This window comes from Jaculus jaculus, chromosome X (genome assembly GCF_020740685.1).
Source record: "Jaculus jaculus isolate mJacJac1 chromosome X, mJacJac1.mat.Y.cur, whole genome shotgun sequence".
In the NCBI taxonomy this organism is placed as follows: Eukaryota; Metazoa; Chordata; class Mammalia; order Rodentia; family Dipodidae; genus Jaculus; species Jaculus jaculus.
In genome coordinates this window covers 128,910,726-128,927,806 of record NC_059125.1, presented here as the reverse complement: position 1 = coordinate 128,927,806, position 17,081 = coordinate 128,910,726, and the positions used below count along the sequence as shown (strand labels likewise).

Here is a 17,081-nt window from a genome sequence, read left to right as displayed (position 1 = left end):
CTCTTTCCAGGCCGGACGAGCCCCGCCGCTGCCGCGGTGCTGAGACCCGAGGGGGACTGGAGCAGAGCCCCCCCCGCCCCCCGCCAAGGCCTGGGCCGGCTCGGCTCGGCGGCGCTAGCAGGAAGCGGGGTCCCAGGGCCCCTTTGTGTGAAGGGCGGGGGAGGGGTGCCGGGCAGCCCCTGGCCGCGAGGCCCCCTCCCGGCCCTCCCAGCGTGGGGGCGCCTAGCGGATCCCCACCCTCGCGCCACCGCGGCCGGGGCTCGCCCTCCTGCCCACGCCCCCTGCCCGATCGGGCTTCGGTTCCTATAGGAAGGGCATTACCATCCCATCCCCACCCACCAGACACTTGGCTCGCTCCCCTCCCCCTCCCGCAACTTCCTCCTCTTCCCTGGTTGGGCCCTCGGCCGCTCTCGACACTCTCCTCCCCAGTTCGCAGATTTCCGCCCACCTTCCGCCTCGCCTAGCCGCAGCGCAGCTAGCGGGGTGTTATTTTTTTCCCCCCCTCGGGTAGGAGTTTGGTGAAGGTGAGACTCATGAGGGAATACAAGGTTGTGGTGTTAGGGAGCGGAGGGGTTGGCAAATCTGCCCTCACTGTGCAGTTTGTCACCGGGACTTTCATTGAGAAATATGACCCCACCATTGAGGATTTCTACCGCAAAGAGATCGAAGTGGACTCTTCCCCCTCCGTGCTGGAGATTCTGGACACCGCAGGAACCGAGCAGTTTGCCTCCATGAGAGATCTCTACATCAAAAACGGCCAGGGTTTCATCCTGGTTTATAGTCTGGTGAATCAACAGTCTTTTCAGGTAACCAAGTCTCGTAATTTGTTAGAAAGGGGGTGTGGTAATCCTACATCTACTTCTGATTTGCTTGAACCGTGCGTTAATGACTGTGTTTTGCTTGTGGAAGTTCGACATAGTACGGTTTTTGAGGTGACTCCTGGCATGGAAAAATATCGAGTTGTTTTTATAGCTAGTGCTAAAGTAGGAAGCTTCGACAAATATTTTAAAGTTATTTTAAGAAAAAAAAAAGTGAAAACGAAATGTACATATTTAGCCCTTCGATGTAACCGTCTGAAGTTGCTTATTCGATTCAACAAGTATGGGCTCGATTGCTCAACAGAACACTTAATAGATAATCTCCAGTAAATATAGCACTATGAAAGACAAATTATTTGGCGACCATTATCGTTTGACTAGGTAAGACCTGTCTCTGTTTTTCCTACCTCCCCCTCTCTGTTCATTCCTAAGTTTCTCAACTGGAATCATAAATCTTAACTGCTGCAAGACAAGGAACACAAGACCTGTCTCCCAGGCATTTTTTCTCACTTGAGGGCGAGCAACAGAAAGGGGGGGTTATCTAATGAACAGAACAGTACCTAGGATTAATAACCAACAAAAAATGAAGAATGGTTTTCCTTTTCTGCAGTGGTTCCAAATTGTTTCTGGTATCTTAGTCTTTCATTAGAGAAAATATGCAAATTAGTTATCCTGGCAGGGTGGCCAACCTAGACTGACTAAAGGTTTAAACATTATTTTAAGAGATGCAATAAATGTTGCTATTTATTCCTTCAAAATAAATGACCTCATATTGACCCATTATATTGACTGCCATTGATTTAGGAAATGGATACTTTTTTCTGCATTTAAAGGTATGCACTTAATGTTGCTTACTTAAGAAACCTTAAGTGCTTTAGCCTTTGTAATGTGCTAATTTCACATTCTTTGGTTAAGTTAAAGTATTATATGCATTTTTCCAATAACCTCATATGGCAACTTAAAGGATTTCTTTTTAAAGATAAAAGTAGTTCTGAGTAAACGAATCAAAGCTATTGAGACCAAACTAAAGTTATTTTAAGTAGACTTAAATTTCAAACAAAAGTATCATATGAGCATTTTCTCCAGAAAGTCCAATGTACTGAAGGTGTTATGTGACAGGCATTTTCTTTCTAAAGGATCCTCAGGAGATTTGTTATTCTATCAGCAGATTCTCTTGAGGTTAGGAGTCTTTTTAAGGGCGTTTCATAAGATTTCCATTATATCCACTTCTGTTCTGGACATAAATACAGAGTATGAAACTATGGCATTATTTGAGTGGAAACTTACATTTTGAGTCCAAAAAGCCTTAAGATTGGATTCTCAGCTGAACTTGTGATTCCATAAGAACAACCAGAAAAACTGCTTAACCTACTGAATTGAATTGATAACATTCGACCTATGTGTGATTATTCCTTCTGTGGCTCTTCAAACTAAGCATACATTTTATACTTGGGCAGATCTCTTAAGTTAAAAAATAACAAAAGAAATGTAATGCTGGTATTAAATCAGTAATATTATTGTCCCCTCCCCAAACATGTTACTGAAAAACTGCTATAACTCTCTTTTGCAGTATATTATTGTAGTCACTTAGATAAAGCAATACATATGTGGGAAAAAATCTAGTAAGAAAAGCAAAGAGAGTCAAAGAAAAGTATATGACTTCTTACCCAGAACACTCCCCCCCCCCCCCCCCCGCATTATCCTTTCTGAAAGGTGCTCACTGTTATCATGGTTTCCAGTGTGTTTTAAGGTACTTGATTTTACTGGACCAAAGGTATAACATTTAATTTGAAATGACATGTTTTATTTAATCTGTTTTCAAAGCTGGTCTTTCAAGAAAAGGTTTTGTTGTGTTCCCACCTAAAACCCCTTCTCTAAAGCCCTCTTGCTAAGTGGCCAGGAATTGCTTAGGTGCTGCAATCCTGTGCTGGATAACAGGTGTTAAAAGGAGCAATGACAAATTGGCATGTTTAGGGAGATGACCAAACATCCGTATGTACAAATGGATTAATCATATTTGGGAACTTGATTTCTTTTTTAATCAGTATAGACTGAGGGTAGGGGAAGTGACTAAAGGAGTGGTAAGGTTAGTGTACAACCTATTATAGATTCCTGACACAAAACTAGCAGGTAGTGCCTGTGGAAAAAATCTTGTTTCCATTTCAGTGGGGAAAAAAATGATGATTTTTTTTTCCTTTCTTTGGATATACAGTGTTTATTTTTGATTCACGATCATATAATCAGCAAGGGATAACTTTGTGTGATGTTGTAATACTTCTGCTGTGGTTATAAAAACACATAATTTTGTTCTTTCTCTTGTGATTGTTTGACTAGGACATCAAGCCAATGAGAGATCAGATTGTCAGAGTGAAGAGATATGAAAAAGTCCCATTAATCCTAGTAGGAAACAAAGTGGATCTGGAACCAGAAAGAGAGGTTATGTCTTCAGAAGGCAGAGCTCTAGCTCAAGAATGGGGCTGTCCTTTCATGGAAACATCAGCAAAAAGTAAATCAATGGTGGATGAACTTTTTGCTGAGATCGTCAGGCAAATGAACTATTCATCCCTGCCCGAGAAGCAAGATCAGTGTTGTACAACTTGCGTTGTCCAGTAAAAAAGATCACCTCAGTCATGGCCATACCGAGCAGGTTAGTGGGTGGTTGAACTGTATGAACCAGTGGTGGTTTTGGTTTTGATGTAACAAAAGACTGGTCAATACTAATAGATATGACACTTTAATTATTTTTCTTTATTTTTAAAGTATCAATTTCCTCAGCAGAAAAGTCATTATCATTCAGTATAGAAAACCTTAAAAAATGCAGAAAACAAAGGTAAGAAATTGCCTGTGTTCTCGTCAGTTAGATTTCTTTTTTGAAGGGATGACTGACTATTTTGTTCTCTTTGCCTTACCTGCTAACACTTTAGGGGGATGATTCAAAGCACAATGCATCTTTCCCTTGCTTTTCTGATTTCGTCTTCATAGTGCATGGGAAAGCATTCAAAAATATTTTCAGATGATGATGAGTTTTGTGATATTTTCTATCCATTTTCACTCCCGTTACATGGGTAAGAGAGATGCTATAGTTGAAACCACGAATTTATTAATCACCCAAGTACTTGATTTAACAATGTGATTATTTAATCATGTTCATCTATACCTTGCACTTGTGGGACCTATGTGACCTCTGGTCTAATTATATTGGTACAGTGCACATTGACTTCATTTGAATACAGGAACTAAATGACAGTCTGTTTAAATCATCTGCGATATTAGAACCACTCCAAATGCATAGAACATTTCTCATTAGTTTAATAAATCAATAAGAACAATAACAAATTTTCATCCTTTTACTGAGTGACGTGATGGTGTTTCTTTTAATAGAGATTTTGCAAAACAGGGTTATTACTGAGCATTGAAAGTGAGGTAATATTATTCATCTTTTCAGCGAGGTTGTAAGTGAGCAAATAGTCTCACTTAGACAGTAACACTACTAATAATAAAACAACCAATGGCTGGATGCCTGAGATCCCATAGCACATGCCAGACTAACAAGACAATAATATCAGGGATGAAATTGATCTTTCGGAGCCAAGGCTGACCTCAGGTCTAGGAGGCAGTCTTGCAAATGGCAACAGGCATTTCAGATCTCAGCAATGATTCCTAATCAAAGGTCTGGCTTTATTTGTGCTCCCTAGAGAAAGGACTAGGTCCCTAATTTATCTTCTCAGACAAGGTCTCCTGTCAGGTAGTGTCATCTTTGAAAATGAAGGATGACAACAGTGCTTTATTCAAAATGCTTTCACTTATCAGCCTTTAGCATATGAGAATAGGATGAAAACTCATTTATTTTCTTATGCCTAGTGGCATCTGTGATTTTATAAAGTCGCTCTTCAGACTGTAGTCTAGCTTATGTTTGGATGATAGTGTCACCCTTGCAGCATAGTTGAAGAGAGAACAGGCTTATGGAGATGATGAGGTGATTGGGTCCCATGTTCTTGATTTCATAATCATTTTTTTAAATTGTAAGCCAACTTCAAGTTTGAACCAGTTCCCTTCAGTGATGACATCTTTACCAATAAGTTCTGTTTCCCTATCTGACACTTTTAAATTGAGTAAATGACATAAGTATATATGCTTTGTTTTAGTTTTTTAAAGTATATTTTATTTGAGAGAAAGGGAGAGAATATAAATAATGAAATTACAGTGTTTCCAGTTTTCTTCCCATCTTTTCACTATAGACAGCTATAAGAAAGTAAATGTAATAAAATTATCTTCATACATACAGAGTGCCAACTTTTAGCCAAGTTGGGAAATGGAGTATTTCTAAAACTATTTTTAACTCTTTTATTATGAATTATTCTAAGTTTATTTCATTTCCACTCACTCTTAGTTTTTTAATTTTTAGTTATTATTTATTTGAGAGAGAGAGGGAGGGAGGGAGGGGGGAATAGGCACACCAGGTCCTCTAGCCACTGCAAAAGAACTCCAGATCCATGTGCCCCCTTGTGCTTCTGGCTTATGTGGGTCCTGAAGAATCGAACCAGTGTCCTTTGGCTTTGCATGCAAATGCCTTAACCATGAAGCCATCTCTCCATCCCTTCACTCATTTGTAGATTTCAGTTGTTTAACCATAAGTATGCATGTAAATGGTTTTTAAAATATATCAAACCAGTTATATATATATATATTTCTTGTTTTTATACATTTTATAATAATGTATAGTTTTTGCCTTTTTTTTTTTTTGCTCTTGTATAAGCAGAATACATGGATAAATGTGTGGTCCTTGAAATAAAATATCCAATCAGCCTTATTTCTGAAAGAGAGAGAGAGAGGGAGAGGGAGAGACGGAGGGAGGGATGGAGGGAGGAAGGGAGAGAGAAAACCCCCTGACCAAGATCTTTTAGAACAACATACACTGTATACAGCTGTTTTTCTGGCATAAAAAAGATTTAATTTATATGCATGTAAACCTGTAATCTGAGGCTAGTAACGTTTCAGATGATCCATGCACACTGTTTGCCTAAAAAGAAATAGGTGGTGGCTTTTGAATCCTGTAGCTTGTGCATCATGGAGCTCCAGAGTTGTCAGGTCCAGGTCAACACTGAAGCTCCAACTTAGACAAGTAAAGGTTGTGACTTGAATAATGTCTGTCCTTATTTAGAAAGTACCTGCTCTTCAATTAGAAATAACAGTACTTAAGACAGAAAGCCTGTGATTGGTGTTGATAATTGGTTGTGTTTAAAACTGAGAGGGAAAATTTATGAATGTCCTAAAAATTGCTCCTGATAGTTCCTCACATGAATTTCCTAACACCCTTTAATTTGGGTCACTTGTCTGTTGCCCAACACCTGGTTCTTGGCATGGCTGTCAGGATTGTTTCTTACCTTTTCCTCTCCCTCTGGCAGTCATTTTAGTGTAAGTTAGGAAGCTTGGCAGATTCTAGGAAGTGCTTCAAAGGACTTTTTTTTTTTTTTTAACTTGATAGCACCAGTTTCACAAAAACCTGGGTCCCTCCGTTTTGTAAACCTTGCCTTGCTGGTTTTGTTTTATTTTATGTTTTTGTTTTTTGAGTTAGGGTCTCTTTCCCAGGCTGACCTGGAATTCACTGTGTAGTCTCACGCTGTCCTCACTCACAGTGATCCTCCTACCGCAGCCTCCTGAGTGCTGGCATTAAAGGCGTGCACCACCACACCCGGCCCTTGCCTTGTTTATTCACTACATCATAGCTCTTTTCTATTAGTGAATATAATTGACAGTTTTCTGTTTTGGTATATTGTTACTGAGAGGGATGTTTTTTTTTTTTTTTTATCAATCTCATCCTATACAAGAGGTAAATCATAGTGCTTAGGGGATCCAGAGGAAGGAGAGAGCAGAGTTTCTCGATACTCTGGTCTTTTCTATGCATTGTCAAATGTTTGGCAGCTTCCTTGGTTTCTACCCTCTAGATATTGATGATATCATTCCCACCCCCATCTTGTGACAAACACAATTATGTTTGGAAATTGCCAAATGTCATGGGGGAGGGAGTTGAAGAACTACTATGTTAAAGGAGCTTGGAAGCAGTAGCATTTGAGTCAGGCCTTGAAGGAAGGATGAGGGGAGTGAGAGGTTACAGTTATTTCCAGAGAGAAGGAATCTGGCACAATAAAATACTAAAACATTCCATCCATTTCCTGAAAGGGAGGTACATTAAAGTTATCACTTAGGCAATAATTTGGTGTAACCTTTGGCAAACACAAGTTCTTAAAGGCGATATTGAAGGAGTCCTAAGTATTGGCTCAGGATGGAAGGATGGATGGATGGATACATAGATAAATAGATGAAAGACAGAAAGATATATAGAAGATAAAAAAAAGGTGTCCTTTACTGCTATTTGATGGTCTATGAGATGTTAGGCTGTTTTCCTGAGCATTTTGTGGAATGGGTTCTCCCAAGTAGAGTAAATGGTGCATAAGAGTACCAACCACCAGGAAGCAAAACGAAGGAACAAAGATCATTATTTATGTCAGCCTCAGTTCATTATATATGTCAGCCTGAAGAAAAGGGAGAGTCTTGATTCAGGACTCGCACATCATTTCACGTGGCAGCAGAATGCCCGGGTTGTTAACAAAGGCTCCTGAAAGACTGAACTATCTGTGCATGTCACTTTAGTCTAGCTGGATATAGCTATTTCTATATACTGTGAAATTTATTAGAATTTTCAGGATTTTTAAAATAAAAATATAGACTCAGAATGATTTTTGAATCATTTTTTTTTCTAGCTTTTCACTAGATATACTATGCTGGGCGTTTAGTAAATGTGAGATGAAAATGAAGATTAAATCACATCGTGTCCTTTAAAATGCTGGCATTTATTTTCATATGCAAGTTAAATATTAATCATATCAATAAAACACGGGTAGATTTCTGTGGCAGAAGATACAGTTTTATTAGGTGCTTCCTTTCTTTGCTACTGCCATATTGTGCCTACCTCATTTAGGGGGGCATGGTTTCTTTAGCATGCTCACAGTGTTTCAATTCATGTGGTGAGCCAAAGTGGAATGGAGGACTTGAGAGTAGGAGGCAGCATGCTTTGGAGGAGTGAGTACCATGATGGCCTTCAACAGAACTGGGAGAAGAGGGAAGAACAGAGCTACTTTGCCTGCTGGTCCACCACTGCCTGTTCCTCCCAGATCTTTGCTGAACCCCACAAGGTTCCTAGCAGATGGTGCTTAGTTAGATTTGCTCTGGTATGACTTTTTGTATATCTATTCCCTCTTTAATTGCTCCCTCTTAGGTTTGATTATATATATATTTTTTGCAGAATGAAATACATGTGAGCTCTTCAGTTTTACTCCATTACCTCTCTGGCTTAGAATGAACTGTCAGTAGAATTAACAAAAATTGCATCATGGAGTTGGAGAATTGCCACCGGGGAAGTGTTCTAGCCTTACTACTGGAACAGTTTTCCTCATGGGATTACTTCTCAGTGGAATTGTATGATTCAGGAGATAATGTAACTGAGAAGAAGCCTGTCAGTTGTTGGAACACATATCCAATCAAAACCATATGCCCAAATTCCTTTGATTAGCTACAGTATTGGGAATATCACACTCAGAAAATACAATTTAGAATTGAGGGGAGCGTAACTCTACTTGGTCTGATTCCAAGATAGCACCTGGAATCACATCTTTGAGCTCACACTTTATTACCAATAGTTGACAGTATTTGAGAACTTTGAATAGAATTTATCATTATATTAATTTAAGCTTTTGGAGATTTTAGGTCTAGGAAATAAGAAAAATACTTAATCTCTTCCTGTTGACCCTGGGTTCCCCAAATGCATTTGGTATGTATGATTCCCTTCAAGTATGCATCCACCTCCATTCAAGACATTGGCGATATAGATTTGGTTTTGCTCTCATTGTTTAATGAATAACAGTGAGGATATCTAATTATTCAGTCTTCCTGTAGCATCCCCAGTAAACTTTAAGAATACCACACAAATTAGGGTGAAGCCAGGCGTGGTGGTGCATGTCTTTAATCCTGGTGCTCCGGAGGCAGACATAGGAGAATTGCCATGAGTTAGAGGCCAGCCTGAGACGACATAGTGAATTTCAGGACAGCCTGGGCCAGAGCAAGACCCTACCTCCCCAAAACAAATAAGTAAATAAAATAAATAAAAATAGGATGAAGACTTAACTCTAAGTATTTATCATAATAATACCCCTCTGTCATAATAGAATTGCAACCTAGAGTTTCAGTAACACAACTAATATTTAACTCAGATATGAGTTAAGTCACTAGCCTGCAAAGCTAAAGGACCCAGCCTTAATTCCCCAGGATCCACATAAAGCCAGATGCACAAGGTGGTTCATGCTTCTGGAGTTTGTTTGCAGCAGCTGAAGGCCCTGGAGTGCCCCCCCCCGCCTCTTTCTCTCTCAGATATAAATTTTAAACAATTTAAAAATTCCTTCAGTTAAATCTCAAGAACATATGTCTGAAACTAGAAGGAAAGTAACTGAAATTGTGCATTTATATTTGCGGAAAAGACAAATAGAAGTAATGCTAGTAAATACCATTTTATTTAAAAATGGAAAATCCAGTTAAGCTAAAAGGACATTCACAAACTGGTAAGCCTTTCAGGAGCCTTTGTTAACATCCCAGGCATTCTGCTGCTTCGTGAAATGATGTGTTCATCTTAAACCAAGAATCCCCCTCTTTCTTCCAGCTGACAGAAAGAATGACCTTTGTGCTTTCAGTTATGTGTTTGGTACTCTTGTGTACCAATTCACCTCACTTGGGAGGCCTGATTTCAGAATTTATTGACAGAAGATTTTTACTACTGTTTGGAACTCTTCTATAATTTTCTTGTTAGAAAAAATATTCTTTAGAAGGCAAGACCAAACAGTTTTTAGTTAGAGTTTAGTAGAAGCTGCTGGAATTAAGCTTTGCTTGATGTCTTACTGGGAGCTTAGAGTAAGGACAAGGACAACTTGTGTTTTGTCTTGAAAGCAGCAAGCTAGACCTTTGCAGTGTGTCTGAATGCAATATCCCATGAGTTGACATCTACTTAAAAGCTTCTGGGGTAGTTTTCCGTTTAAAAAGTGAGAGTGTTAATACTAGAAAACTTTTGCTGTCAGTGTAGAGCAAGAACATTTCCATTTCCGTCCTGTACTCTTCTGATCTGAGACACTGTCCTGGCATAATGAAAGATTTTGCTTTGGGTTTTATTACTGTACAGAATTACAATTAATTGCTCTCTTGCAAAGTGTCCATTATTTATACTTTACTTAAAGGTATGTTTAATGTTAATATTGTTAATTATGACTAAGAGGTTATATGTAGCTCTCGTTTTCACTGGAGTATTGTGTTGTGGAATGTGGATGGACTGAATGTTACCAAGTTGTTTTTTTGTTAATTGAAAGTAATGACTATATAACATTATTTAATATAGAATGTGGCTGGTAAGCTTTTTTGTATTGTTTATTTTAGCTAGATTAGAAAACTGCTCTATCAATTTTATTTCAGAGAATGTCTAAACTATTAAGTCATCACATTTTACAGTTCTTCATTATAAAGATATAATCATATTTGACAGTTGTAAGCTTTTTCTCTTATTCACTATAATTTAAAATTTATACCAAACATATTAATTTAAGTTAATTGGGATTAGTCTAATATGAATTAGTGAAAAGTATACACACACACACACACACATATACTGTTGGTCTTAACAGGTAAGATTCTTCCTAGAAATCCCTAACATAGTTGGGAAGTGAAAATAGTTCCTAACATTTGTATAGTCACTTTCATGTATTATTTTATATATCATTGACAACAAGCTTTTAATGGAAGTGTTTTTCTTGATATTTTTAATGATGAAGAAACTGGACTAGCTCAAACTTAAATAACCCAGGTTCTAATTTAATAGTTAACCTTTGAACTTTAGGCTTAATTTCAACTAGAAACTGTTTCTGTGTCATCTAAAAGGGAAGATTTTCCTAATGTTTAGGTGGCAGAATTTCAAGAAAAAAATGAGTAGAAATTTCTTTAAAAGCAATCATGTTTGTGATGTAGCTAGATATAGCATTCTCTCAGGCTCTTTGGACACTAAGGGAAGTGTAGCTGTCAAGTGAAATTAAAACTATGCATTTATGAATGTTAATGGATCCCTTAGAGATCTGACACTGCTCTTAATTGGCATTCTTGTATGGTTGCCGTTCTTTTGTTAGTAACATTTTTTTTTTTGTATCTGACATTAAAAAATAAACATCATCCCCCTAGAAGTCAGTTGGTGATTGAGCACAGCTGAAGGACGTTGTATGTTTGTTGGAATGATAGATTTTTTTTTTCCTCTAGTATTAAATGAAGAGCAGATACCTGTCAGTTTTAAGAGAAGAACTGCAGACTACTTATCACAGGAGATGTTCCTGTGATTTGCAGAGTATCCATAAAAAGGACAGACTAGAGTAGGAAATGATAGCTACTATTAGCACCTAGCAGCTAGTCTAAACCAGAGCTCTGAGGACCAGTGTCCTGATGGAGTCACATTAAATTCCCACACAATGTAACTTTGGAAAATCTAGCATGCAGTGAAGTTAACTCATAAGCATTTAATTCTAAGACCATTTCCAGTTAAAATTCGAACATCATGCCTACAGTAGAAGCATCATTTGCCACAATTTCTTTACTGTAAGGTCATTTAAACCAGCAATAATGTGTTTAGTGTTGTATATGTGAAAGTAGAAAGTATAATAAAAATATAAAAATTAACTCAGTAGTTACTCACAGAGACACACTATTTTACATTCAGTGCATCCCAACAATGTTTCTGCGTTTTGGTGACTTTGCAGGACCATGGAAAATTCCTTTGTTAATTAAACTGATGAAGAACACAGTTACACCTTAAAATGCTTATCCTTGTGAACACTGTAGATATTTAGGGATCTGTTGTCAGTGTTGTTTATTAAGACTATATTGTATATTCTTATATTTTTATGACATTTTATCTTAATTGCAGATAAAACTCAGAGGAAATTTGCACAGATGCTGCTTTGGAGAACTTTACAACCTGGGTTGCAGAACTGAGCCTTGGTAAACCTGTCTCTATTACAGCATGTTGCCATACATCTAATGAAGTGCATAAGGTCTTTGGCCCTCAAGATCCATTGACCTTAACAGTAATGCTTAGCACGTTTACCATACATTTGAAATCTGTTCTTTATCAATCAGTCCTTTTATAGCTTTTTCAGTTCTTATTGATGGCTAATATGCAAGGTTTAATTTTTAATATGTTAATTGATTTCTTTAATCAGTTTCTCAACTTGTATTTATTAAATACTCAAAACTCAGTATTACCTACTCAATGCCTTTTAAAAGAAAGATATAATGGAGAAAAATTGAGCCTTAAACAAATGGTTACTTCTGTATATTACCTCGTATCAGTGCTTCATCCTATTTGTAAAATTTTTCTCCTTTAAATGGTTGGTTAATACTTTGAGACGTTGTTTACGTGTGGCAGTGTTGTAAACAAGAAACTAAAGATCATCCTTTACCTGTATGGATGGAATATCCCTTTTCATCAAGTGCAGTTTGTGATGTGTTTTTGTGATTAACACGTTTTGAAAGTTACAATTGATATTGGAAATTGACTGTATAGCACTAGTTAGAGTTAAGTATCCAATTCCATTAGGTTTTCACATGTGTTAATCTCATTAAAAGCATTGAATTGCTGCAGTAACATTTTCCTTTCTGTGAAGTTCTAAATTTAGTTATGACCTACTTAGCAATGCCTTTGAAAAGGGATATTGTATCCATGGTAAATTAATTGTATACCTAAACAGAGATAGCTCAGCTTTGCCTGTCGGGCTTGTCATTGACATCTAGTAGACTTCTGCACATGTAAAATTGAATTCAAATAATATCATATACACTTTCTAGTTCTTAATATTTGTCTTTCCGAATAATAGTTTAAAGCAATATTTGTTAAATTTTTCTTGCACTATCACGATTGCTTTTTAGTTTCTCAAGAAGCATGTTCGTAGTAGAGACAAAAATCTGTGTAACAGGAGGGAGAATAGCGCCAAGTGTGGCTATTTTTTATTTTTGCAAATGTGCTTTCTAATAGCCATTGCCTTCCATGTTGTTTACCTAATCAGCACATTTTGTCTGAATACTTGAACATTTTACCAGTAAACGCAGGTATAGAAACAGAAAAGAAATGTATAGTGAGTAATCTTTTGGTTCAGTTTTAACATCATGACGAGTGCTTTTTCTAGCAATGAATTTTCAGTTGTGTAAGATTGTTTGACAGTATTTTGTTGTTGGGTTTTTATTTGGTTTTACTTGTGTGCTTCTAATTTGCAGAAGTTAGTAACTGCAGCTCACCTACTGCACCAAAGTTCTCGATTTTAGGAGCCCAGCTTTAGTCATTTGAACATGCTTCTAAATAAAACAAAAAACCAAAACTAGACTTTGGATCTATAATTATAGCTCAATAACTTTGTCAAGGAAAGCTCGAATATGCAGTGATGGTTTATGGAAGGGCGTGGCGATTTTAAATTTATATTGTGTGTGAAGTTCAAATAAAGTGATATCTACATTCATGTGATTTACTGGTCAGCATGACCATTAGTTATTGAGTAGAAATTGACTGAACTTTGATTTCCTTTTTTTAAATCGTGTTGCATTTGATTCCTGATAAAATTCCCTCAAATTGAGTTCTTGTTCTTGAATTGTGAAATTTATGGTGAGAATGTAAGGGAAGAGGCAACTGAAACATTGTTCCTTATTTACAAACTGCTTGAAATGAATACTTAATTTAAGTTTGCACTTTAAAACCAAACTTAAAACCAAACACTCATTTCAAAGTAGGTTAAGTGACTGTGGTACATCCTTACTAGCTTTGTGAAATTCTAAAGGAATCAAAGAATTCATGATGATTTCAATTTTCTGTAGATTGCTTTTTATACAGTGTTTCTTTACTATGGATATTGTTCCTTCTTTCCTTCTCCCCGCTCCCCTCACCTCTATCCCAATCACAGTGTTCATCGTCATTGACCTCAGCAGCAAATTTAACTTGGATTCATTTAGGATCACAGGAATCAGGGGAAAGTGATTTTAAAGGTGGTTTCTCCAGCACATTTTAAGAAAAGGGACCAAAAGTTATTTTAGCTTCCTCAATAGATTGCATGTTGCTTATTAGGATAATAAATTAATATTAAATGCAATATATGTCTTGTCTTTACTATGGCATCTGTTTAGGAGTTGTTCAAATCACTGCGGTAGGGCTCTGCAAATAAAATCATGTAACCTATTATCATGGATCTAATGTACTGTAACTTTATCAGTGAAAGGTAAAATCTCAAATAACAAGTACAGACATTGAACAATGACCTATAAAGATTTGTAAAAGTAAAATTTTTCCAATAGATTTCATTCTTGTCATTTTGTAAGATGACCCTGCAGTCCACCTGTTTGTAACTTTTTTAATAAAATAGACATCTGTATTACTGAGGTTGGTTTCTTTAATTCTTTGGTATATTGCTTCTTACTCTAGATTTTAAGTATCCCTTATAACTCAATGTCATTACTTTTATCAGCATGATAATGTGTACTGCAGTACACGTTTAAACAGAACTTAAACATTCATTCCCTTGTTTCCTTAGTCACTATTTTGATGTATATGGAAGAAAACTAAAGTATTCCCTAAAATGTAATAATCAAATGGGATGACTTTAAGTAAATCAGAAATTATGTATAGTGGATAAAACTAATGCATATAACTTAATCCATGTGCAAAAAGTGGCCTGTACCAAGTTGCTGGCTGGGAATTGTCCACGAATACATGATTTCAGACAGTATTAACAATATAATTAAAATTTGAGGGCTGGAGAGATGGCTTAGTGGTTAAGACACTTGCCTGTGAAGTCTAAGGACCTAGGTTTGATCCCCAGAACCCACATAAGCCAGATGCACATGGTGGCACACGTGTCTGGAGTTGCTTTGCAGTGGCAGGAAGCCCCGGCATTCCTGTTGTCTCCCTCTCTAATAAATAAAAATAAAATATATATTTTTTAATTTGGTACACTGAATTGAAGAGTTATTTTCTCAAGTGGTCTAGCTATTAATAAATTGCCCATGCTGCAGTAAGTAACCCCCCAACCATGAATATTGAAGCAAAACACAGTGGGCCACAAAGACATGAATATAGGTGGATCACTAGTTAGGAAGAAGAAAGGATTCAGCCGAATCCCATTACTGGGGAGACAGGGGTAGGAGGATCACCGTGACTTTGAGGCCACCCTGAGAGGACATAGTGAATTTCAGGTCAGTCTGAGCTACAGTGTGACCCTACCTTGAACCTCCCCCCCCAAAAAAAAAATAAAAGGAAAGGAAGGAAAGGATTCAGTGGGAGAGGATAGGGATAAGAGAGGGTAATGAGGGGAGAATATGATCAAAATTCATGTATGAATTTTTCAAAATACAAATAAATTTAAAACCAACACAGTTACCACTTTGTGTTCTGGATGTTGTGGAGTGGAGTGTGTGTGTGTGTGTGTGTGTGTGTGTGTGTGTGTGTGTGTGTTTGATGTTCAAGGTGCCAGAGTAGAGAGTTTGCCCAAGGCCTTGTGCATGCTAGACAAACTCACCACTGAGCTACATCCCAATTCACTTATCCCTTGTTTTACCCATTAAAAGTTTTTTGCTAATCACTATGTTAAGCTGAATTCATTACCCAGCAGGACATTTGTAATTTGTGGAACTAAGCAAATTTTTAACCTTAATTTTAAAGCTCAAAATCAATCCTTTTAAGTGTGATAGTTCTGTGCAAATGTATATGAAAAAGATGTATGTATACAAATGCATACATATGATCCTATATATTTAAATTCAAAATGAACTAGCAGGTTTGTCTAACTGTAACAAAGAAAGTATCTTGTTTATTACTGTCAAATTACTGGTCTCCCATTGGGCTCCAGACGTCCTGTATATTTGGTATTAGATGCTGTCCTTGCAGTCCAAAAACCATGTTCTGTGATGAAGGTTTCAGGGCTTTCCTCCTGTTTCTCCACCTCCAGTGAGGTCTGTTTATAGCCAGATGAGTTGCTCATGGAGAAGGGGGTGGAGCAGAGCAGAGCAAGAGTTAAGGGAAAGTAGCCAGCTAGGTCAGGCTAGCATTGGGTTATCAGTAGGAGACTTATCAGGGATGATTACCTTTTAGATTTAGAGTGTCCTCTTTGGGTCACTCATATCTGAGAAGAAGAGTCATCTGCTCTGTACATTCCTCTGGGATGTGTAAGACTTCTCATTTAGGTTTAAAGCAGGGACAGTTTTGCAAATACACTCTTTCATTTATACCTCTCATCGGAGATGGACGGCTAGCTGGTATTCTGCATTTTCTCGTCCTTATTTTGTAGTTGATAAAAACCAGGCTCGGGTAAGCGGAGACTTGAATTCATGTTGATACTACTCAAATTATAAAGCTTATGGAAGCATGATAATCACCACGAAATAGTTCTTGTGAGTCAATCTGTATGTAATGAGCCACTATGGATCTTATTTAAAGGCAATGTGTGTGTGATATGGCTAAGAGTTTATGTAAGACACAAGCTATTTTCATTATAGCTCTTTTCCATTGGAAAAGCAATGCTTTAAATCAGGGAGTTGGCTGCCAGGCAGAATCCAGCCTAGTTAGTGCCAAAAGAACTGGAGTTAGATTTAGTAGCTGTATCCCAAATCCCCTGACAGAGCTTAGCTGCACCTCTTTTCAAACTAAACTTATAGTTTAAACGGGGGGCCACAAGTGCAGCTGATCCCAGTCCAGGAAAGAACCCTACTTCTGTGATTGGCCCACATTGTTCTCAATGGCTACCTCACTCCAAATGTCATGGCCCTAACATTGTGTTACTTGAGCATTCTTTTTCCTGTCCCCCTGTGGAATGTTGAGCCCCAGGGGCTTTGCCTAAGCTACATCTTCATCCTTGCACTTGTCTCTACTTCATTATAAGGTTGCCAATAAATATTTTATGAAATAGTCACAGAATCAGTAAGCATGTATGTGCTTGCTCTTTCGAAAGCCTTGCCCTGCCATTTCCAGCTGAATTTCCATATTTACACTATTTAGGTAGCATAGGAAATGTGTCCCCTCCCCAAACCCTGATGACACCCTTCTTCATCCTATGTGTCTTTGAGTTTTGGTGGTGTTTATAATAACTGTTTCTAAACTCACCTCTAAGGGAAAATATACCAGAGATAGAGATGCACAAGCCTTCTGTGACT

The 17,081-nt window shown here is 37.6% G+C and overlaps 1 protein-coding gene across 1 annotated transcript; it reads left to right on the top strand.

The window, feature by feature from the left end:
• Positions 1-220: 220 nt before the first annotated feature.
• On the top strand, positions 221-14,315 carry Rap2c (RAP2C, member of RAS oncogene family). Its single transcript, XM_004653975.3, has 3 exons — positions 221-806; positions 3,153-3,465; positions 11,821-14,315. The coding sequence occupies exons 1-2, from the start codon at positions 534-536 to the stop codon at positions 3,429-3,431; spliced, it is 552 nt and encodes a 183-aa protein (XP_004654032.1). The 5' UTR covers positions 221-533; the 3' UTR covers positions 3,432-3,465; positions 11,821-14,315.
• Positions 14,316-17,081: the final 2,766 nt, after the last annotated feature.

What these genes read in the sequence shown, in the direction of transcription:
- Rap2c (XM_004653975.3), top strand. Translation starts at nt 534, where the DNA reads ATGAGGGAATACAAGGTTGTGGTGTTAGGGAGCGGAGGGGTTGGCAAA. An exon ending in TGAATCAACAGTCTTTTCAG is followed by an intron (nt 807 to 3,152) that starts GTAACCAAGTCT and finishes TTGTTTGACTAG; the next exon opens with GACATCAAGCCAATGAGAGA.